The sequence below is a fragment of the Lepidochelys kempii genome, chromosome 4, assembly GCF_965140285.1.
Source record: "Lepidochelys kempii isolate rLepKem1 chromosome 4, rLepKem1.hap1, whole genome shotgun sequence".
NCBI lineage: Eukaryota > Metazoa > Chordata > Testudines > Cheloniidae > Lepidochelys > Lepidochelys kempii.
In genome coordinates this window covers 84547653-84566480 of record NC_136383.1, presented here as the reverse complement: position 1 = coordinate 84566480, position 18828 = coordinate 84547653, and the positions used below count along the sequence as shown (strand labels likewise).

General features: G+C 42.2%; 1 protein-coding gene across 8 annotated transcripts in view; it reads left to right on the top strand.

Annotated features, from left to right (window-relative positions):
* MICU3 (mitochondrial calcium uptake 3) overlaps nucleotides 1-18828 on the top strand; it is a 149468-nt gene that overhangs the window by 53263 nt on the left and 77377 nt on the right. For all 8 annotated transcript variants that reach the window (XM_073341941.2, XM_073341937.2, XM_073341940.2 and 5 more), the window contains exons 3-4: nucleotides 886-917; nucleotides 15959-16037. In XM_073341941.2, the coding sequence (XP_073198042.1) occupies nucleotides 886-917; nucleotides 15959-16037 (111 nt within the window). The remainder of the gene's footprint in view (nucleotides 1-885; nucleotides 918-15958; nucleotides 16038-18828) is intronic.

Below are 18828 nucleotides of genomic sequence, written 5' to 3'. Positions count from 1 at the left end.
GGTATGAAGTTTCTGAATCTGTGAATAGTAAGGCTGCTACCTGGAGTTCAGTTCAGTTCATGCTTTCACAGACATTGTCTTGATCGAGTTCCCTCTGGAAGCTTGTTCTGGGAGAACAGTGCTTTAGTCTGTTTAACCATCCTCTTAAGGACTATCATCAGTTGCAAGTCCCCTATTGTGGGAATCTGCAGGAAAAAAATGTCTTGAAGGAGAAAGGAAGGCTACTAGTGACCAGTCCTCAGAGGTATAGCATGATTTATCAGGGACAGGGCACCAGACTGGGAATCTGGAGAATTAGGCTCTGTTTCTGACTCTGCCACTGAACTGTTGTGTAATCTTGGGCAACTCACTTCATCTCTGTGCCTCAGTTTTCACTCCACCTTTTGTCTGTGGTGTCCATTAAGACTTAAGTTCTTTGGGGATAGGGACTGTCTCTTACTTTGGGGGTAGGGACTGTCTCTTACTATGTGTTTGTACAGTGCCTAGCACAAAAGAACTGCAATCTCAGTTGTAATAGTACTACTAATACAAATTATCTGAATGTACGGACTCTACAGGTATACCTGGATCATCCTCCATTCCCTCTTTAGAATTTTTAACTGAATATTGTGGTGGTAGAGACCATGTAGATATCATTTTTCACCGAAGCGGCGGTTAGTAAGGAAATATATCTTTACATAGGTTTTTTTTAAAGTATGTTTTGTATGATTGTGAAAAATGTCATTAACAGCATATACTAAATGCTTTGGAACCAAATGCAATTTGCTTGAAGACAGGAATATGTCCCTAAGTTAACTATAGTAGAGATATGTTCTCTTTGATGCAAATCATACGGGCTAAATTATTAACTGATTCCATTACGTTAATTTTTCTCCCTCATTTCAGGTGCTAAAAAGTGGAGGTCCCTTTCAAAACAGGTGAGCAATAGTTCCTTCTGTATCTTGCAACCTTAGATTTCTCCACATATAAGTAAATATATGCTATAAACTTGCATCCACAAGGAGAAAGGATTAGACCATTTTGTTTTTATGGGTGAGTTTGTTTTTTTTAATAAATCCCAGATTTCCCCCCCAAAAAAACAAAAAACACACCCAACAACAGAGACACTTCCTCTTCTGCTTCTTGGAATGTCACAATAGTCACTTAGTCTCTAGTAAAAGGATTGCTGGCTCTAATGATTAATTATTCCTCCAAAGCCTAGTCTACACTAGAAAATTAGGTTGGCCTACTTGTATCACGTGAGGTGTTAAAAATCCACACCCCTTAGCAGCATAGTTAAAATGACCTAAATCGCCATTGGACAGTGCTGGCTCAAGAGAAGGTAGATTATCTATACTGATGGGAGAACCCTTCCCATCATCTTAGATAATGTCTACACCAAAGCGTTACAGTGGCACAGCTGCTGCATTTTAAGCCCAAAGCGGATATGGATGCTGTTCACTGGTCTCTAACTGAATGTAAGGCAATGAGTAAACAATAATTTAAAAAGGAGCTATGATGAAAACATGATTAAGGCAGACTTGCAAAATTGTCTTGAAAATGTACTAGTTTGGGCACAAAATCCGATTACCACCTTTTTGTGGTGGTGGTGGTGGTGATAGAAAAAACAACTTTGTTCAATTTAAAAAAAGTTACTTCCTGAAATATGTAGATGAATAGAATTCTAGAAGGCTGGATTAAACAGCATAAAAAAAAAACATATGCCTGTTCCGTTCTATATAAGACTCCATGTTAATCCATATACCATGTACTGGGAGGAAGGATTGAGTGAGACTAATTGTCCAAGATCCCGTAATCACCTAAAGGAAATGAGGTTTAGAAGTACTATGTATTACAGTAGGGTCACCTGCCTACAGAACTCTTACGACATCACCAGGTTGCTGAGTTTGTCCAAGTCTACTTCTCCTAAGGGCTAAATCTGCCTGTGGGAGGAGTCTTGGGGCTACCCGCTCTGTATTGATGAGAGGGGAGGATACCCCTTCCACTGCTTTCTAGATGTGCAGGAGATACGGGGCAAGGTGGGCATAAGAGGCTGGCATGCTTAGTCTCTTCCCCCACTGCCATTTGTTTTTGACTTTGTAATTACAAAAACCAGGCTTTCAGTGGTTCAGATAACTTTTAGACATGCCACATTGAATTGTCTAATCATTTGACATAACTAGCCTTTTCTAGTTCTCATTAGTCATTTCATTTTAGAGCATTTTACTCAGAATTCAAAACTAATGGGGTAATTGAGACGGTGATTTGATTTTATTCAGTCTTCAAGAGGGTCTCAACTGTGAGAAGATTAATCAAGAATAGAAACAGTATAATATGGCCAAGTGCATTTGTTCAGATCGGTGACCAATTTGTAGTTGGACGTTTACATGCTTTTAAGCAGGGCTGAACTCTGGCTTTTTTGTTACCTCCTCCCAGGATGCAGTATTTGCTGCTGAAGCAGCTAAAAGGAGATCCATGTGGGTCAGGGGAACGTGAAGCTGTGTTCTGACTTCATCTAGCCAGGCTAGAGATTTTGGGGAAAAAGGGACTCTTTTCCTTCTACACCCTCTTAATGACTGTCACAAAACCATGAGGAGGAATATCCTAAGGAGACCCTTAATTTGACTGCAAAACTGGTTCCATTGTAATCTACTCCTGCTGGTTCACTGCCCCATGGCTGGATGGAAGTCTATGGAGGCTAAATACACTGTTCTTTAAGTGTAATGGATACTTGTGCCTCGTCTCCTCCAACAGGTTGATGTCTCTGAAGGAGCAAAAGATATTTATTCCTTGCTTCTCAGACTGGTTGAAGGAGCTTGTCCCTACCTCCATCCCCATGAGTCTCCCAAGACTTTCTTCAGCAGCAAATACTGCCTTCAGCTGCTGTCTCCCTCCATTCCTCTTAATGTCTATTGTTGAAAGAATAAAGTACTCCATGATCTCTGTTAGTTTAAGAAAACTGTTTCATTGAAAGTACTGCAGGAGTCGCAGAACATTTAAGCAAAAATACAACCATATTTGCAGAAACCACAATGACAAATTGTCTGTCTGTATTTATGCACTGTATATTTCAGTACATTCATCCATTTCCAATTTCAAGGAATATGAAAACAGTTTTTATTTTTAGAATATAGAAACTGTTGATCATGCTTTACTCAATCATAGCAACCATTAGCATTTACTCACCACTGTAGTGTTACAACAGTGTGCCTTACATTGGCAGTGAACAACTAGCAGCTAACTAGAGTTTCTGTGGGAGTTTTCCCTGAGAGGAGAGTGGTGATTGTGTTCTGGACGCACAGTTTTGATTTCTGAGTGAGCTGTTCCAAGTGTGTGACTTGATCCATTGCTTGCTGGTAGCCTTTAACGAGGGGGCCATGCTGATCTAGGACTTGTCTGCACTGGAAATGCTACAGCATCACAGCTGCAGCACTACTGCTTTGCCAGTCTAGTACTTCAGTGTAGACACTTCCAGTAGTGATGGGAGGGGTTCTCCCATAGCGTAGCTAATCCACCTCTCCGAAAGGCAATAGCCAGGTCGCTGGTAGAATTCTTCTGTCAACCTAATGCTGTCTATACTCCTGAGCAACGTAGTTGGGTCGACTTAACTTTTGAGTCGAGACCTGGCCCTATTTTGGCTAGTTTAAAAGCAAGCCATTGGTTGACATTGGAGCAGCTAGCAGCCGAGTTTGTGGGAGCTTATAGGTGGGAGGTTTGTCATTTTTCCCCCCTAGGAGTAGGGACTAGAAAGAGATGATGGCTACTGATGCAACATTAGAAGTGATCTGAAGGGGAGAGGACAGGAAGATGGTTGGATGTGGAAATTGTGGGACATACCCACTCTAGGATTATGTATCTGATGGAAGCTACTTATGCATGAAATGTCGCCAGTTAGGATTCATGGCAGAAAAGATCCAAGTATTCGAGATTAGACAATGATGGAATTCAGACAGGGATTTGAAGTTATAATGGAGACAAGGTGGTACAGACAACTCAAGATTTTTGGACAACTGCTGAAAAAAAGCGGACCTTGAGGGTGAACTGCCAGAAGAGGAGGGTGATCCATGGAAGAGCTTGACCACAAGGACAATGCAGAAGAAGAGACTGGCTAGTGAAGGTGAAATAGAGTTGAACAAAGTTTGCTGCACTGGAAAATGAGGAAGAGAAACAGACAGAAGTTGCGACAGTGCGGAAGAAGAGAAGGGAAGCAAGTGTATGCATAAGGGATGGAAGAGATGATGGAGAGAGTCATGGAGTGGAACCCAAGATAAAATGAGGATGATGTACCGGTGACTGAGAGAGAGAACATAAGACAGATTTATAAACACCAGAAAGAGACTCTGTCAATGGGGACTCCACTCCATGCTAAGAAGAATCGACAGGCCTGTCACCAGATCATAACCAGAGAACAGAAGAGTGTTTTATCTGCCAGGAGCAAGGATCTGAGATGTGAATGTGAGGTTGGAAAGGATCCTAATGTGAGTGGGGAAAAAATCCATTGAGTGTGCTGCATATTGGGATGAATGATACTGTTAGATTCCCACTGGAGTGGATCCAGGACAGTTGTTAGCCTTGGTAAGATGCTCAACGAAGTGGAAGCTTAGATGACTTTCAGTGGGATACTTCTGGACCCTACAGAAGGAGAGTGAAGGTGTAGCAAAATAATTCAGATCAACAAGTGGCTCGAGAATTAGTGCTGTGAGGAAAGTTCGGGGTTAATCAACCATTGCAAGACATTCACAGAGGAAGACTATTCTCGCCTGATGATCCCGAAAGGTTAATACCCCAAACACTCTAGTGGGGGTCCAAGGCTGGCACAGTTGTTAAGGACTTGAAACTAGAAAATATGGGGAGGAGGCTGTGAGAGATTGGTGTAATCTCCATGCCTGACTTCAATACACAGGAGGAGGAAAATCAGCTAAACGAAGAAGTAAGAGGTAAGGGAACACCAGAAGGTAAGAAAGAGTATGAACAGCAAAGAGAAAGAAAGTACAAATATTAACTGGAGTAGTAGTCAGGTGGGTGATACAGTTAGTGAAAGGACTATTTCTAGTTTGACTAGAAAACTGAGAGAGTTCTGAGGAAAACAACTGACATGCTTGTGCATGAATACAAGGAGTCTAGGCAATAAAATGGAGGAATTGGAACAAATAGTGTAGGAGGTCAAATCGGATATAAGACATGATGGAAACCTGGTGAAATAGCATTCAAAACTAAAGAGTATTTTAGTTTTCTGTTTAGGAGTGATATACATAAAGGTAAAGCTGTTGGGGTAGTATAAGGATGCGATAAACTGTAAAGAAATAGTATGGACAAAACTGAATCTGTTTGGGTCAAAATCACTTTGGGGAAGGATTGCAAAAGAGATTCTATTAAGACAGTGCTGGGTAGTTGCTATAGATTTCCAGGGTTGGACTTGGATATGGATAGAGATCTCTCTAATGTTGTTAGAGAAATACTATCAGGAATTTATCATAATTGGAGACTTAAATTTTCTAGCTATAGATTGAAGAATAAATGCTACTAATACTGGTAGGGTCCAGTTACTCCTGGTCATGATGAGTTTTCTTCATCAAGTAGTTACCAAACCAGCAACAGGTGATGATGCAATTTTAAACTTGTTTTTGGTAGGTAGTGAGGCCATCATAGACGTAGCTATAGGAAGTAATCTTGGATGCCGTGATCATGAATTGATTCAGTTTAAATTAAATAGAAGGATAACCAAAACCAGGTTGTCAACTATTTTTTTTTTATTTCAAAAGAGCAGACTGAGAAATTAAGGGAATTAAAGAAGTCAACTGTATTGAAGAGCTCAGGTATTTAAATGTGGATGTGCTTGGAATTTTTTTGAATTAAGTATACAAAAACTACAGTAAAAGCTGTGTTATCCGGCATGGGGGAAATAGACTAGTCAAAAATTCCAGTTAACTAAGTGTTATGCTTACCAATGGAATACCAATTTTCAAGGAATTAGAATACAATAAAATGAATAAAGTATAAAATAGTATACAGGTACTCACCAATCCAATAGTAGTACTGTACTGCAGAGTGGTTGCTTTCTTGAAGCACTTCGGTGCATACAGGTATAATTTTCTATACAGTAGGTTATCTTACGACACTATGTATCACTGTGGGCTGTGAGTGCATGGTGTACATCCAGATCACTAAAAATACACTTAACACTAAAATTATACTGAACATAATTTAATCTTTCTTTGATATTCAGAAGGCAGTTCAGGATCTTGCAGTGCCTCAGGGTCACCATTATCAAGATCAGTTTATTATTGTAGATGTAGAAGGTGTAGGAGATAGGGTCATTAGATTCAGCCCAATGACACACCCTGGAAGTTGCTTTTTTGAATAAATCCCTGATATTGGCTTGCTTACTTGTCTTCTGCCTTTTTTGCATTAAAGTAGACTGCAGAATGTGCAATTGCATAACCTCCTGGGCAGTATACTAGTCCCGGTTACTAGATTGAAGATTTGTATTGGGAGATATCAGAAATGCCGGTTAATAGAGCTTTCTGGTTGATAAAGTGCCGGATAACACAGCTTTTACTGTATTTGCAATTTTCATCCCAAGCAATGGGAAAAAACCTTGTAGGGAAAGGCTCCAGACCCAATTGGATGGAATAACATTTTTGAGGTGGTTATAAGTGTAAGTAGAGAGCCTATAGGGAATGGGAAAAAGGATTGATCAAAGAAATCTACATGCTGGAAGTTGGAAAATGTAGGAATAAAATAAAAATTGCTAAAAGTCAAGCTGAATTAGCACTTACCAAGGAAATTATATAAAACTAAAAATCTTGTATTTATTATATATACAAAGAATAAGGAAGGATGAGGTTGTGCCACTATACAGTATGGATGGGGAGGAGACTAAACGAATACTTTGCCTTGGTTCTCAGTAAGGATGATAAAATGGAATATGGGCATGAAGGACAGCATGGCTGATGGAAATCAGTTTACAGAAATGGAAATTACCATTTCTGAGGTGGAAGAAAAACTTACAGCTTATTGTACTCAAAATGGGGGACTGGATAATTTCTGTTCTAGAATACTGTAAGAACTGACACATAAAATTGCAAGACAGGTAGCGACAATTTTAAAATTTCAGTCTTTTGAGGAGTAGCACCTTTTGACTGAAGAATAGCTAACATCATGCCTATATTTAAAAAAAAAAAGGCGGGGATGGGGGAAGAAGGGATCTGGATTATAACAGACCTGTTAGTCTGACCTCAGCCGTAGTCCGGGCTTTAGAACAAATTGTGAAGGAAAAAATAATTAAATTCATGAAGGCAAATGGAAAAAGTGTAATGCAACATGGGTTTACCAAAGGTGCCACACTAACAATTTCCTTCTTTGAGAAAAAACACTGTTTTTAAGATAAGGGAAATACAGTAAATCTAATATACAGACTTCAGTAAAGCATTTAACATGGTACCACATGGGAAAGTAATAGCTAGAAAAGATGGGCATTAGTACAAGAATTATAAATTGGGGAAGGAACTATCTAAAGGGGAGAAGGCAGTGTTTTGTTCTGAAAGGTGAACAGTCAGTTTGGAGAGAGGTTGCTAGTGGAGTTCTTCAAGGACTGGTCTGGGGACTGATTTTTATTTAGTGTTTTTATTAATGACTATTGCACAAAAAGTTCGCTGATGATTCAAAGTTGGGAGGCATCATTAATACACAGGAGGATTGGAATATTATGCAGGAAGAATTGGACTATCTTGAGAATTGGAGAGCTAGAAATAAGGTGAAGTACTTATGGAATCCCAGAGCCCAGGCTCCAGCCCAATCACAGATGTGCTATAATATTGCAGTATAAACTGCAGCCTGAGCCCTGAGAGTCCAAGTCAGCTGACGTGGGCCAGCCATGGATGTTGTATTGCATTGTAAACGTATCCTGAGAAAATAACAACAAGAATTTCTGCTGTATGCTGGGGGTGCCTCTGTCAAATGTGGCAAAGGAGGAGAAAAACCTTGGTGTATTAGTCAATCTCAGGATGAATGGAAGTCAGCAACATGATGGAAAAGGGCAAGTGTATCAGGCGAGGCATCTGCTGTAGAGATAGGGCAAGACCCCATTTGGAATACTGCATGTAATTCTAGTCACCCATTTCTGAGAATGAGGAATTCAGATTGGAACAGGTACAAAGAAGGGCTACTAGGGTGATGATGGGAATGAAGAGCTTATTTTAGAAGCGAAGACTAAAATTGCTTGGATGGTTTAGCTGAGCAAAACAAAGACTAAGGGAGATTATGATTGCTTTCTATATAAATGCATAAGGAGGAGAATAGACACCAGGGAGGGAGAAAAGCTATTTAAGCTAAAGGACAATGTTGGCACAAGAACAAATGGGTATAAACTATCTCTGAACAACTTCAGGCTGGAAATTAGAAGGTTTCTAGCCATAGAATATCCAGGTTGGAAGGGCCCTCAGGAGGTAGTCTAGTCCAACCCCCTGCTCAAAGCAGGACCAATCCCCAATTTTTGCCCCAGATCCCTAAATGGCCCCCTCAAGGATTGAACTCACAAACCTGGGTTTAGCAGGCCAATGCTCAAACCAGTAAGCTATCCTCCCCCCAAAATTAGATGAGTGAGATTCTGGAACAGCCTCCCCATAGGAGTTGTGGGAGTAAACAATTAGTTTTGAGAGAGCTGGATAAATATATGAGTCAGATTGTGTGATGAGGTTGCCTGTGATTGTGGGATCTGGGTTTGGCATCCTGGGAGGTACCTTCTGGTTTTTCTTATGTTCCTAAAATCTCATGCTTCAGGGCTTCTGCCAGTCTCCTGCAGGGATCAGGAAGGGATCTCCCCCAATATAATTTTTTTGCTTGTTTCCTCTGAAGCATCAAGATGGCCACAGCTGGAGATGAAACAGTGGATGAGGTGGGGTGGTGCTTTGAGTTGGCACTTGGCATTTTCTCTCTCAGGTGCTTAGCTGACTGGTCAAATTGGCAGTGGCCTAGGGGTTTTTTCCACCATGCTCTGTAGTCTGAGGAGAGAGTCACTTGCTGAGTATATCACACTTAATTATTTCCCTACGATTTCAGGGAGTCTTAGGCATTGGTGCACTTCAGTCCCTGCTATTCTCTGCCTGTGGCACATAATAGTTTAGTCTCCTGGTCTGTAATACTTTGGTCTACTTTTGGGTGTTGTGTTCAGTGTGTTGGTGGCCTGTGATATACAGGATGAGAGACAAGATGATCCTGTGGTCCCTCCTGGCCTTTAACTCTACATCATTTTTCAATCCCACTGTGTATCACATCCCTCAAAATATATATTGACAATTGTAACTAACTGTATACATCTCAGAGAGACAGGGTGGCTGATATCTTTTATTGGCCCAAAGAAAGATAGTCGCTTTCACCAACAGAAGTTCTTGTTGCCAACATACCTGAAGAAACCTTTCTTGTTACTCTTAATATCTCTTGCTAGCTGCAACTTTAGGTGTGATTTGGCCTTCCTGATTTCACTCCTGCATGCCTGAGCAATATTTTTATATTCATCCCTGGTCATTTGTCCAATCTTCCACTTCTTGTAAGCTTCTTTTTTGTGTTTAAGATCAGCAAGGATCTCACTGTTAAGCCAAGCTGGCCGCCTGCCATATTTACTATTCTTTCTACACATCGGGATGGTTTGCCCCTGTAACGTCAATAAGGATTCTTTAAAATACAGCCAGCTCTCCTGGACTCCTTTCCCCCTCATATTATTCTCCCAGGGGATCTTGCCCATCAGTTCCCTGAGGGAGTCAAAGTCTGCTTTTCTGAAGTCCAGGGTCCGTATTCTGCTGCTTTCCTTTCCTCCTTGTGTCAGGATCCTGAACTCGACCATCTCATGGTCACTGCCTCCCAGGTGTCCATCCACTTTTGCTTCCCCTACTAATTCTTCCTGGTTTGTGAGCAGCAGGTCAAGAAGAGGTCTGCCCCTAGTTGGTTCCTCCAGCACTTGCACCAGGAAATTGTGCCCTACATTTTCCAAAAACTTCCTGGATTGTCTGTGCACTGCTGTATTGCTCTCCCAGCAGATATCAGGGTGATTGAAGTCTCCCATGAGTACCAGGGCGTGCGATCTAGTAGCTTCTGCGAGTTGCCGGAAGAAAGCCTCGTCCACCTCATCCCCCTGGTCCGGTGGTCTATAGCAGACTCCCACCACGACATCACCCTTGTTGCTCACACTTCTAAACTTAATCCAGAGATTCTCAGGTTTTTCTGCAGTTTCATACCGGAGCTCTGAGCAGTCATACTGCTCTCTTACGTACAGTGCAACTCCCCAACCTTTTCTGCCCTGCCTGTCCTTCCTGAACAGCTTATATCAGTCCATGACAGTACTCCAGTCATGGGAGTTATCCCACCAAGTCTCTGTTATTCCAATCACATCATAATTCCTTCCCTTTGCCAGGACTTTCAGTTCTCCCTGCTTGTTTCCCAGGCTTTGTGCATTTGTGTATAGGCACTTGAGATAACCCGCTGATCACCCCTCTTTCTCAGTATGAGGCAGGAGCCCTCCCCTCTCACACGCTCCTGCTTCCTCCCGGTGTCCCACTTCCCCACTTACCTCAGGGCTTTGGTCTCCTTCCCCCAATGAACCCAGTTTAAAGCCCTCCTCACTAGGTTAGCCAGCCTGCTCGCAAAGATGCTCTTCCCTTGCTTCATTAGGTGGAGCCCGTCTCTGCCTAGCACTGCTCCTTCTTGGTACACCATCCCATGGTCAAAGAATCTAAAGCCTTCTCTCCGACACGACCTGCGTAGCCATTCGTTGACTTCCACGATTCGACGGTCTCTACCCCGGCCTTTTCCTTCCACGGGGAGGATGGACGAGAACACCACTTGCGCCTCGAACTCCTTTATCCTTCTTCCCAGAGCCACGTAGCCTGCAGTGATCCGCTCAAGGTCATTCTTGGCAGTATCATTGGTGCCCACGTGGAGAAGCAGGAAGGGGTAGAGATCCGAGGGCTTGATGAGTCTTGGTAGTCTCTCCGTCACATCGGGAATCTTAGCTCCTGGCAAGCAGCAGACTTCTCGGTTTTTCCGGTCGGGGTGGCAGATAGAGGACTCAGTCCCCTTGAGGAGAGAGTCCCCGACCCCCACCACTCGCCTCCTTCTCTTGGGAGTGGTGGTCATGGAACCCCCAACCCTAGGACGGTGCATCTCATGCCTTCCAACTGGCAGAGTCTCCTTCTGCTCCCTTCCCTCAGACATATCATGTGGTCCACTCTCCGAATTGGTACCTGTGGAGAGAACATGAAAACGGTTATTTACCTGTATCTGCGTTGCCGATACATGGACGTTCCCCTTTCTTCTTCTGGAGTTCACATGATGCCAAATTTCTTCGCCGGCCTCCTGTCCCCGCTGTGCGGCCTGCTCTGAATCTTCAGAACCTTGTGCCCGTAGAAGCATATCCTGACATCTGTCCAGGAAATCTTCAGTTTCTCTTATGCAACGCAGGGTCAACATCTGTTGCTCCAGACCTTGAACCTTCTCTTCCAATATGGAGACCAGTTTGCACTTTGTACAGACAAAGTCGCTTCTGTCCTGTGGAAGAAAGACAAACATAGCACATCCAGTGCAGATCACAACAGCTGAACACCCCCCATCCATATTACCTTCCTCCTACAAGCTTCCTCAGGAGATGCAGTAACTACTCAGAGAAGGCGGCAAGATGTAAGCCTCAATGGGCTCTCCCCAGGCGAACTCCCAGGCAAACTCCTGCTGTTAGCTGCTCTTCTGGTTCACTGCCGACTGGCTTTTTATACAGTCAGGCTCACCTGGAACAAGGAAAGTGTGGGCCCCTTACTGAAGGAGAGAGGCAACCTAGTGACAGAGGATGTGGAAAAAGCTAATGTACTCAATACTTTTTTTGCGTCTGTCTTCACGAACAAGGTCAGCTCCCAGACTACTGCACTGGCAGCACAGCATGGGGAGGAGGTGACCAGCCCTCTGTGGAGAAAGAAGTGGTTCGGGACTATTTAGAAAAGCTGGATGTGCACAAGTCCATGGGGCTGGATGCATTGCATCCGAGAGTGCTAAAGGAGTTGGCGGATGTGCTTGCAGAGCCATTGTCCATTATCTTTGAAAACTCATGGCGATCTGGGGAAGTCCCAGACGACTGGAAAAAGGCTAATGTAGTGCCCATCTTTAAAAAAGGGAAGGAGGAGGATCCTGGGAACTACAGGCCAGTCAGCCTCACCTCAGTCCCCGGAAAAATCATGGAGCAGGTCCTCAAGGAATCAATTCTGAAGCACTTAGAGGAGAGGAAAGTGATCAGGAACAGTCAGCATGAATTCACCAAGGGAAAGTCATGCCTGACTAATCTAATTGCCTTCTATGACGAGATAACTGGGTCTGTGGACGAGGGGAAAGCAGTGGACGTGTTGTTCCTTGACTTTAGCAAAGCTTTTGACAAGGTCTCCCACAGTATTCTTGCCAGCAAGTTAAAGAAGTATGGGCTGGATGAATGGACTATAAGATGGATAGAAAGTTGGCTAGATTGTTGGGCTCAACGGGTACTGATCAATGGCTCCATGTCTAGTTGGCAGCCGGTATCAAGTGGAGTGCCCCAAAGGTCGGTCCTGGGGCCGGTTTTGTTCAATACCTTCATAAATGATCTGGAGGATGGTGTGGATTGCACCCTCAGCAAGTGTGCAGACACTAAACTGGGAGGAGTGGTAGATACGCTGGAGGGCAGGGATAGGATACAGAGGGACCTAGACAAATTGGAGGATTGGGCCAAAAGAAATCTGATGAGGTTCAACAAGGACAAGTGCAGAGTCCTGCACTTAGGACGGAAGAATCCCATGCACCGCTACAGACTAGGGACCGAATGGCTCGGCAGTAGTTCTGCAGAAAAGGACCTAGGGGTTACAGTGGACGAGAAGCTGGATATGAGTCAACAGTGTGCCCTTGTTGCCAAGAAGGCCAATGACATTTTGGGCTGTATAAGTAGGGGCATTGCCAGCAGATAGAGGGACATGATCATTCCCCTCTATCCGACATTGGTGAGGCCTCATCTGGAGTACTGTGTCCAGTTTTGGGCCCCACATTACAATAAGGATGTGGAAAAATTGGAGAGAGTCCAGTGGAGGGCAGCAAAAATGATTAGGGGACTGGAACACATGAGTTATGAGGAGAGGCTGAGGAAACTGGGATTGTTTAGTCTGCGGAAGAGAAGAATGAGAGGAGATTTGATAGCTGCTTTCAACTACCTGAAAGGGGGTTCCAAAGAGGATGGATCTAGACTATTCTTAGTGGTAGCGGATGACAGGACAAGGAGTAATGGTCTCAAGTTGCAGTGGGGGAGATTTAGGTTGGATATTAGGAAAAACTTTTTCACTAGGAGCGTGGTGAAACATTGGAATGCGTTACCTAGGGAGGTGGTGGAATCCCCTTCCTTAGAAGTTTTTAAAGTCAGGCTTGACAAAGCCCTGGCTGGGATGATTTAATTGGGGATCGATCCTGCTTTGAGCAGGGGGTTGGACTAGATGACCTCCTGAGGTCCCTTCCAAGCCTGATATTCTATGGTTAAGTTGGCCCAATAAAAGATATTACCTCACCCCCGCCCTTGTCTGTCCAATATCCTGTGACTAACACCGGTACAACACTTTTATAAATCTCAAAATATAACAATTTGCCTTTTATTTGTTTGGCTTCCATTATGCTTCTGGCTAATCTGAAACGAGGTTCATGCTCTGATCCTTCCAGTGGATCTATTTATGCAGACTTCTGCACCCATGTAAACCCAGTTGCATGACTGAGGCTTTTATTAGGAAGAAATGGCACCAGATCTAAAAGTAGCAAGCTTTTATTTTTGTACAATGTTCCCAGACAGGATCTGTAGTTTGGTTACCTTATCATGTGTATCTCTCCAAGTGGATTGCCTTCAATAAATAATGTAAATTCTACACTTTTTTGTTTACTCTACAGCAGTCAGACTACAGTAAAATCTGTTCTCACTTAAAATTATTTGTTGTTAATTAATAATACAAAATCAGAAATCTGAAATTTGTTTTAATATGGTAATTAACCAGATTACCAGGAGTAGAGCTAAGAAAATAATTTTTAGAAAGCCCTTTGACAAATTGTAGTACTTTGTTTGTGCATTGTCCCTGGACAAATCATGATTTTAACAGATTTATCTGAAGTTATTTCTGCAAATAATTATTGTTCTGTAGATTTACCAGCAGCTTTTAGTAATGATTTGAAAATCAAAATGTTATGGATATGAAGGTTCCACAATACATTTCTTCTGACTGGATGTGTAAAACTCATGTGACCCATTTCTGCAAGGTGTGGGGATGCCTCTTGAGGGTGCTGTGCATCCTCAACTCCTGTGAAACTCAGCAGAAGTTAAGGGTGCTCAGCTGACAAAATTCTGCTCTTATTGATGCTGGTGTGTAGCGATGCAAGATTCACCCGGCAGCACCTCCTGCTGGTCATCCAGGGAATTAGCTTGCCAGTCTTCAGAGCACCCTCTGTCAGCCGGTATCTCACCTGTTGCTGGCGCCCAGTGTCCCCCTTGGACCCCAGTGCCCCTTTCCCTTGGGTCCCACCCCCTGGCAGTACCCCCCCAGTTTCTGGGTCTCCCCTCCCCAGGGAACCCCAACCCCCTGTCCCATCCTCACCTCAGTATATGGCTACTGCTAGTCACCACCTAGCAGTGTATAAGCAACTCATCACAGGCAAGGGGAGTTTGGAGCTGCTGCCTCTGCCTACCCTTGGGTTGCCCTGTTGCAACCCCAGTACCCTGTCTTAGGCCATCTGCCAGGCCTGCAGCCTCCCAGTTCCTCTGGCCTTCCCCAGCCCTGCTTCACTTCAGGTACCCTGGTATACTCTCCCAGCAGCCACACCCATCTCTCTCCACCACTAGAGGAGACTGTCTGAATATCTGGCTCACAGCCCTTTTATAAGGGCAGCTGTGGTCTGTTTGGGGCATGGCCCCAGCTGTGTCTACTTCCCCAATCAGCCTGGGAACTACTTGCCCCCAGCCACAGCCCTCTCCTGGGTTGTTTTACGCCCCTTGTGGTGTTAAAGTATATTATGTTGATTGACTTTACTGGAATTACTGCAGTTTGATTTGTACTTTTCATGGGTGTAATTGAGAGCAGAATGTATCCTGGTATCCCTGCAAGGTGGTGAATGACTTGTAAGCCTTAAGGAGTCCATGCTCAGGTTTCTAGTGTGAAATTTGTTTTGGTGTAAGTGAAGTTAGACATCATAAAAGTAATGCAACCAAATTGGGGCCTGAACCAAAGCCCACTGAAGTCAGTGGAGTCTTTCCATTGACTTCAATGGCTATGGATCAGTCCCCCAATAAAAATACGTTAATGAATGAGTTGTAGCAACAAACTGAAAAGTTCAGTCATGCATAAGGTGTATTGAGTTCACTACAAAAGGTTTTTTTTCTCCTGCTGATAATAGCCCACCTTAATTAATTGGTCTCGTTACAGTTGGTATGGCAACACCCATTTTTTCATGTTCTCTGTGTATATATATCTTCCTACTGTATTTTCCACTGCATGCATCTGATGAAGTGGGTTTTAGCCCACAAAAGCTTATGCCCAAATAAATTTGTTAGTCTCTAAGGTACCACAAGTATTCCTCTCTCTCTCTTTTTTTTTTTTTTTTTTTTTGCTGATACAGACTAACATGGCTACCACTCTGAAACGAGTTAAGACCCTAGTCCTATAAACGGTTAAGTATGAATACAGATTTGCTCCTGATCCTGATATCAGGACTACTCACATGAGCAAACCTTATGCTGTGTTTAAGTGTTTGACGCATCAGGGCCCATGTGCTTTTGTAAGCTAAAATTTTTCCACTTATAGCTGCCATACATTGGGAGTTAAGTTAAATAGGAGGTTTGTGTAAAATTACTTGCCTCTGGTCTTAGTTTTTTAGATTTCACTATTTAATCTGATAACGACTTTACCAGTTACTTTGTGGTTTTTAATTTTTTTTCTTTTTTTTTTTTCAGGAATTGAATCAGATACTTATAGAGACACCACCAGTTTGGAAAGGATCATCAAAACTTTTCCGTAATCTTAGAGAGAAAGGTGAGGAAGATTTATTTTACTGAATGACTTTACTACATCTATTTTAGATTCTGTATAGTGGAAATATTGTTGCTAAAATATGCACTTTTAAGTTGAATTCTTAATTTTTTTTCCAAAAAGAGGGAAAACAGTTGTCTTTTACATTTTAGAGACTAACAAAATTTCCTTCAATATCTGCATTGTTTGATCATGATTGCAGCTGCCGTAGGATCGCTATATATAGTACTATCTGAATCTGGAACAGTTTTTTGAAGTGTGTTGTATTGGTATTTAAATGTTTCAAGTTTAATTTTGTCCTTTTAATGAGAATTACCTACAAAAGAGACATAGATAAAATACTTTTAATTAAAGGATACAGAATGACTTTCAGTTTTGATAGGTGCAAAGGTAGTAATGTGTATTGATTTCCTTGAAAAACTTCAGTTATTCATGTTCCCCACAATACTAATTGATGATTTCTAAAATCCCATGTAGTACCTCAACTCTTTAATCAAGAAAATCAGATTTATGCATTAGCAATTTCTAAACTTCTGCAGATCAAGGTTTTGACTTGACTTGGTTTTGAAAATCTTCATAGCTTCTGACCATCAAACTTCACATTAATTATTGGGAAAAGATATAATCTCACTCTAGATCTCTGATATATTTTTTTAAAAGTACATATTCACTAAAAACCTGTTGGTTTCTGTACTATGGAAACTTGTAAAAGCCATCCAAATTAACCTATTTAGTCTTGTGTTTGTTTCCACAGTAGCAGAAGACTCATGGAGTTTTTAAATTTAAATCTGGCCTTAAATTAGTTAAATCAGACAACTATTACAAGATGATATAACCAAAAATATTATCTATTACAGCAGGTTGAATAAAGTGATCTTGAAATACTAGTCTGCCCGAACTGGTGATTCTTGTTAGAATGACACCTTGGAAGAGTTAAGTCTTTTCTGAGTACTGGGGCTGTAGGTATTTTTCTGTGCTGTTGCCAGATACCAATACTGGGTTGACTGCAGTTCAGTTTTGTTAGGTTTCAAACTGAAGTAAACATTTACAATAAGCTATAAAGAAACCCCCAAAACTAAGCTCATCTTTGGAACGGTACTAAAAGTGTTGCGGCATGCCTCAGCTTCATGGTCATGAAAACCATTTGCTGCTCACTGTTGTCAGCATTAAATCGAAGAGAGGCACTGAAGCCCTGAAATAAGGCTTTTTTTGGGGGGGTAAAGCTTCAGGATTTATTACACAGTAACTCCTCCGTCAGCGTTGTAGTTATGTTCTTGAAAAATGCAACTTTAAGCGAAATGATGTTAAGCGAAATGATGTCAATGCAACTTTAAGCAAAAAATGCAACTTTAAGCGAAATGATGTCAATTTCCCCATAAGAATGAATGTAAATGGGGGGGAGGGGGTTAGGTTCCTGGGAAATTTGTTTCACCAGACAAAAGACATATACATATACATTATACGTTTTAAACAATTTAAAACAATTTAATACTGTACTCAGCAATGATGATTATGAAGCTTGGTTGAGGTGGTAGAGTCAGAGAGTGAAAGAGGGTGGATTGTCCAGCTGCTCCTCTTTCTGTTCTTTCCAAAGTGCCAGGGGATGCTCAACCCACAGCTCTGCCCCAGGCCCATCTCCACTCCAACCCTTCCCCCAAGGCCCCACCCCACTGTGTCCTCGCTCCTCCCCCACAAGCCTCCTGAATGCCTCGAAACAGCTGATTTCTGCAGGCGGGAGGCACAGGGAGGGAGGGGGGAGTTGCTGACCTGCGGGGTAGGTGGGAGACGCTGGGGAGGGTGGATGGGAGCTGATAGGGGGTCTGCAGGCCCACCCTGGTTCCAAGCCCCCACAACCAAACAACGTTATAAGCAAACATTGCGCAACTTTAAATGACTATGTTCTCTAATAGATCAGCAACATAACAACGAAACAACATTAACCGGGACGACATTAAATGTGGAGTTACTGTACCTAAGTCCATTTGTATTAACTTTAGGATAATTCAAAACTAGAGAGTATGTAGCAAGTACACTTAGCATGTATAAAGTTGCAGTGAAACCTGTCCTCTATGTAGCTCTTGTGCAGCCTAATCCTGTAAAGTTATGGAGCTATAGATTACCTCTCTCCTGTGGAGTTTTTAGACTCCTCAAGAGAAAAAAAATAGCTTCCTTGAAGTTTGGTGTGCACCTTATAAATATGTTATGCTTGCAAGAGAAATTACCATAGTTTGCTTTCTGCTATGACGAATTTGGCTCCATAAAAATATGAGTTTTAGATCATCTAAGTAAAACACAAACATTCCATTTTTAGACTGTTTATAAACACTGGTTCAGTGATGTCAAGTTATGTGCTTAGAACGATGTGCTAGGACTCAGGAGATCTGGGTTCCATTTCCAGTTGAGACATTGGGCAAAGTGACTGTGCTTCAGTTTTTCGTTCTGTAAAAATCCAATATTGGAAAATGCTTTGAGCTCTACTGATGAAAAGCACTACATGAGGTATAACTATTATTTATTTATTACATATGCCTTAGTCCATTGAAAAATATTCATACATAAGTAAAGACTCTGTAAGAACTAGGGCTCAAATTAGGGTTCAAATTTTAAATATTTAACAATAGGAATCACCTTTCTCACTCTTCACATAACATTTGTTAAAACCATATATTTATTTATATATTTTAACTGTGTTACTCTTCAGTCCTTAAGTATGTCTCCTTCATGCAGGGCTGTTGCAGAATTCCAGCAACACTTTTGTTTTTGGTGACCTATCCTTTATTAAAAGATACCTTAC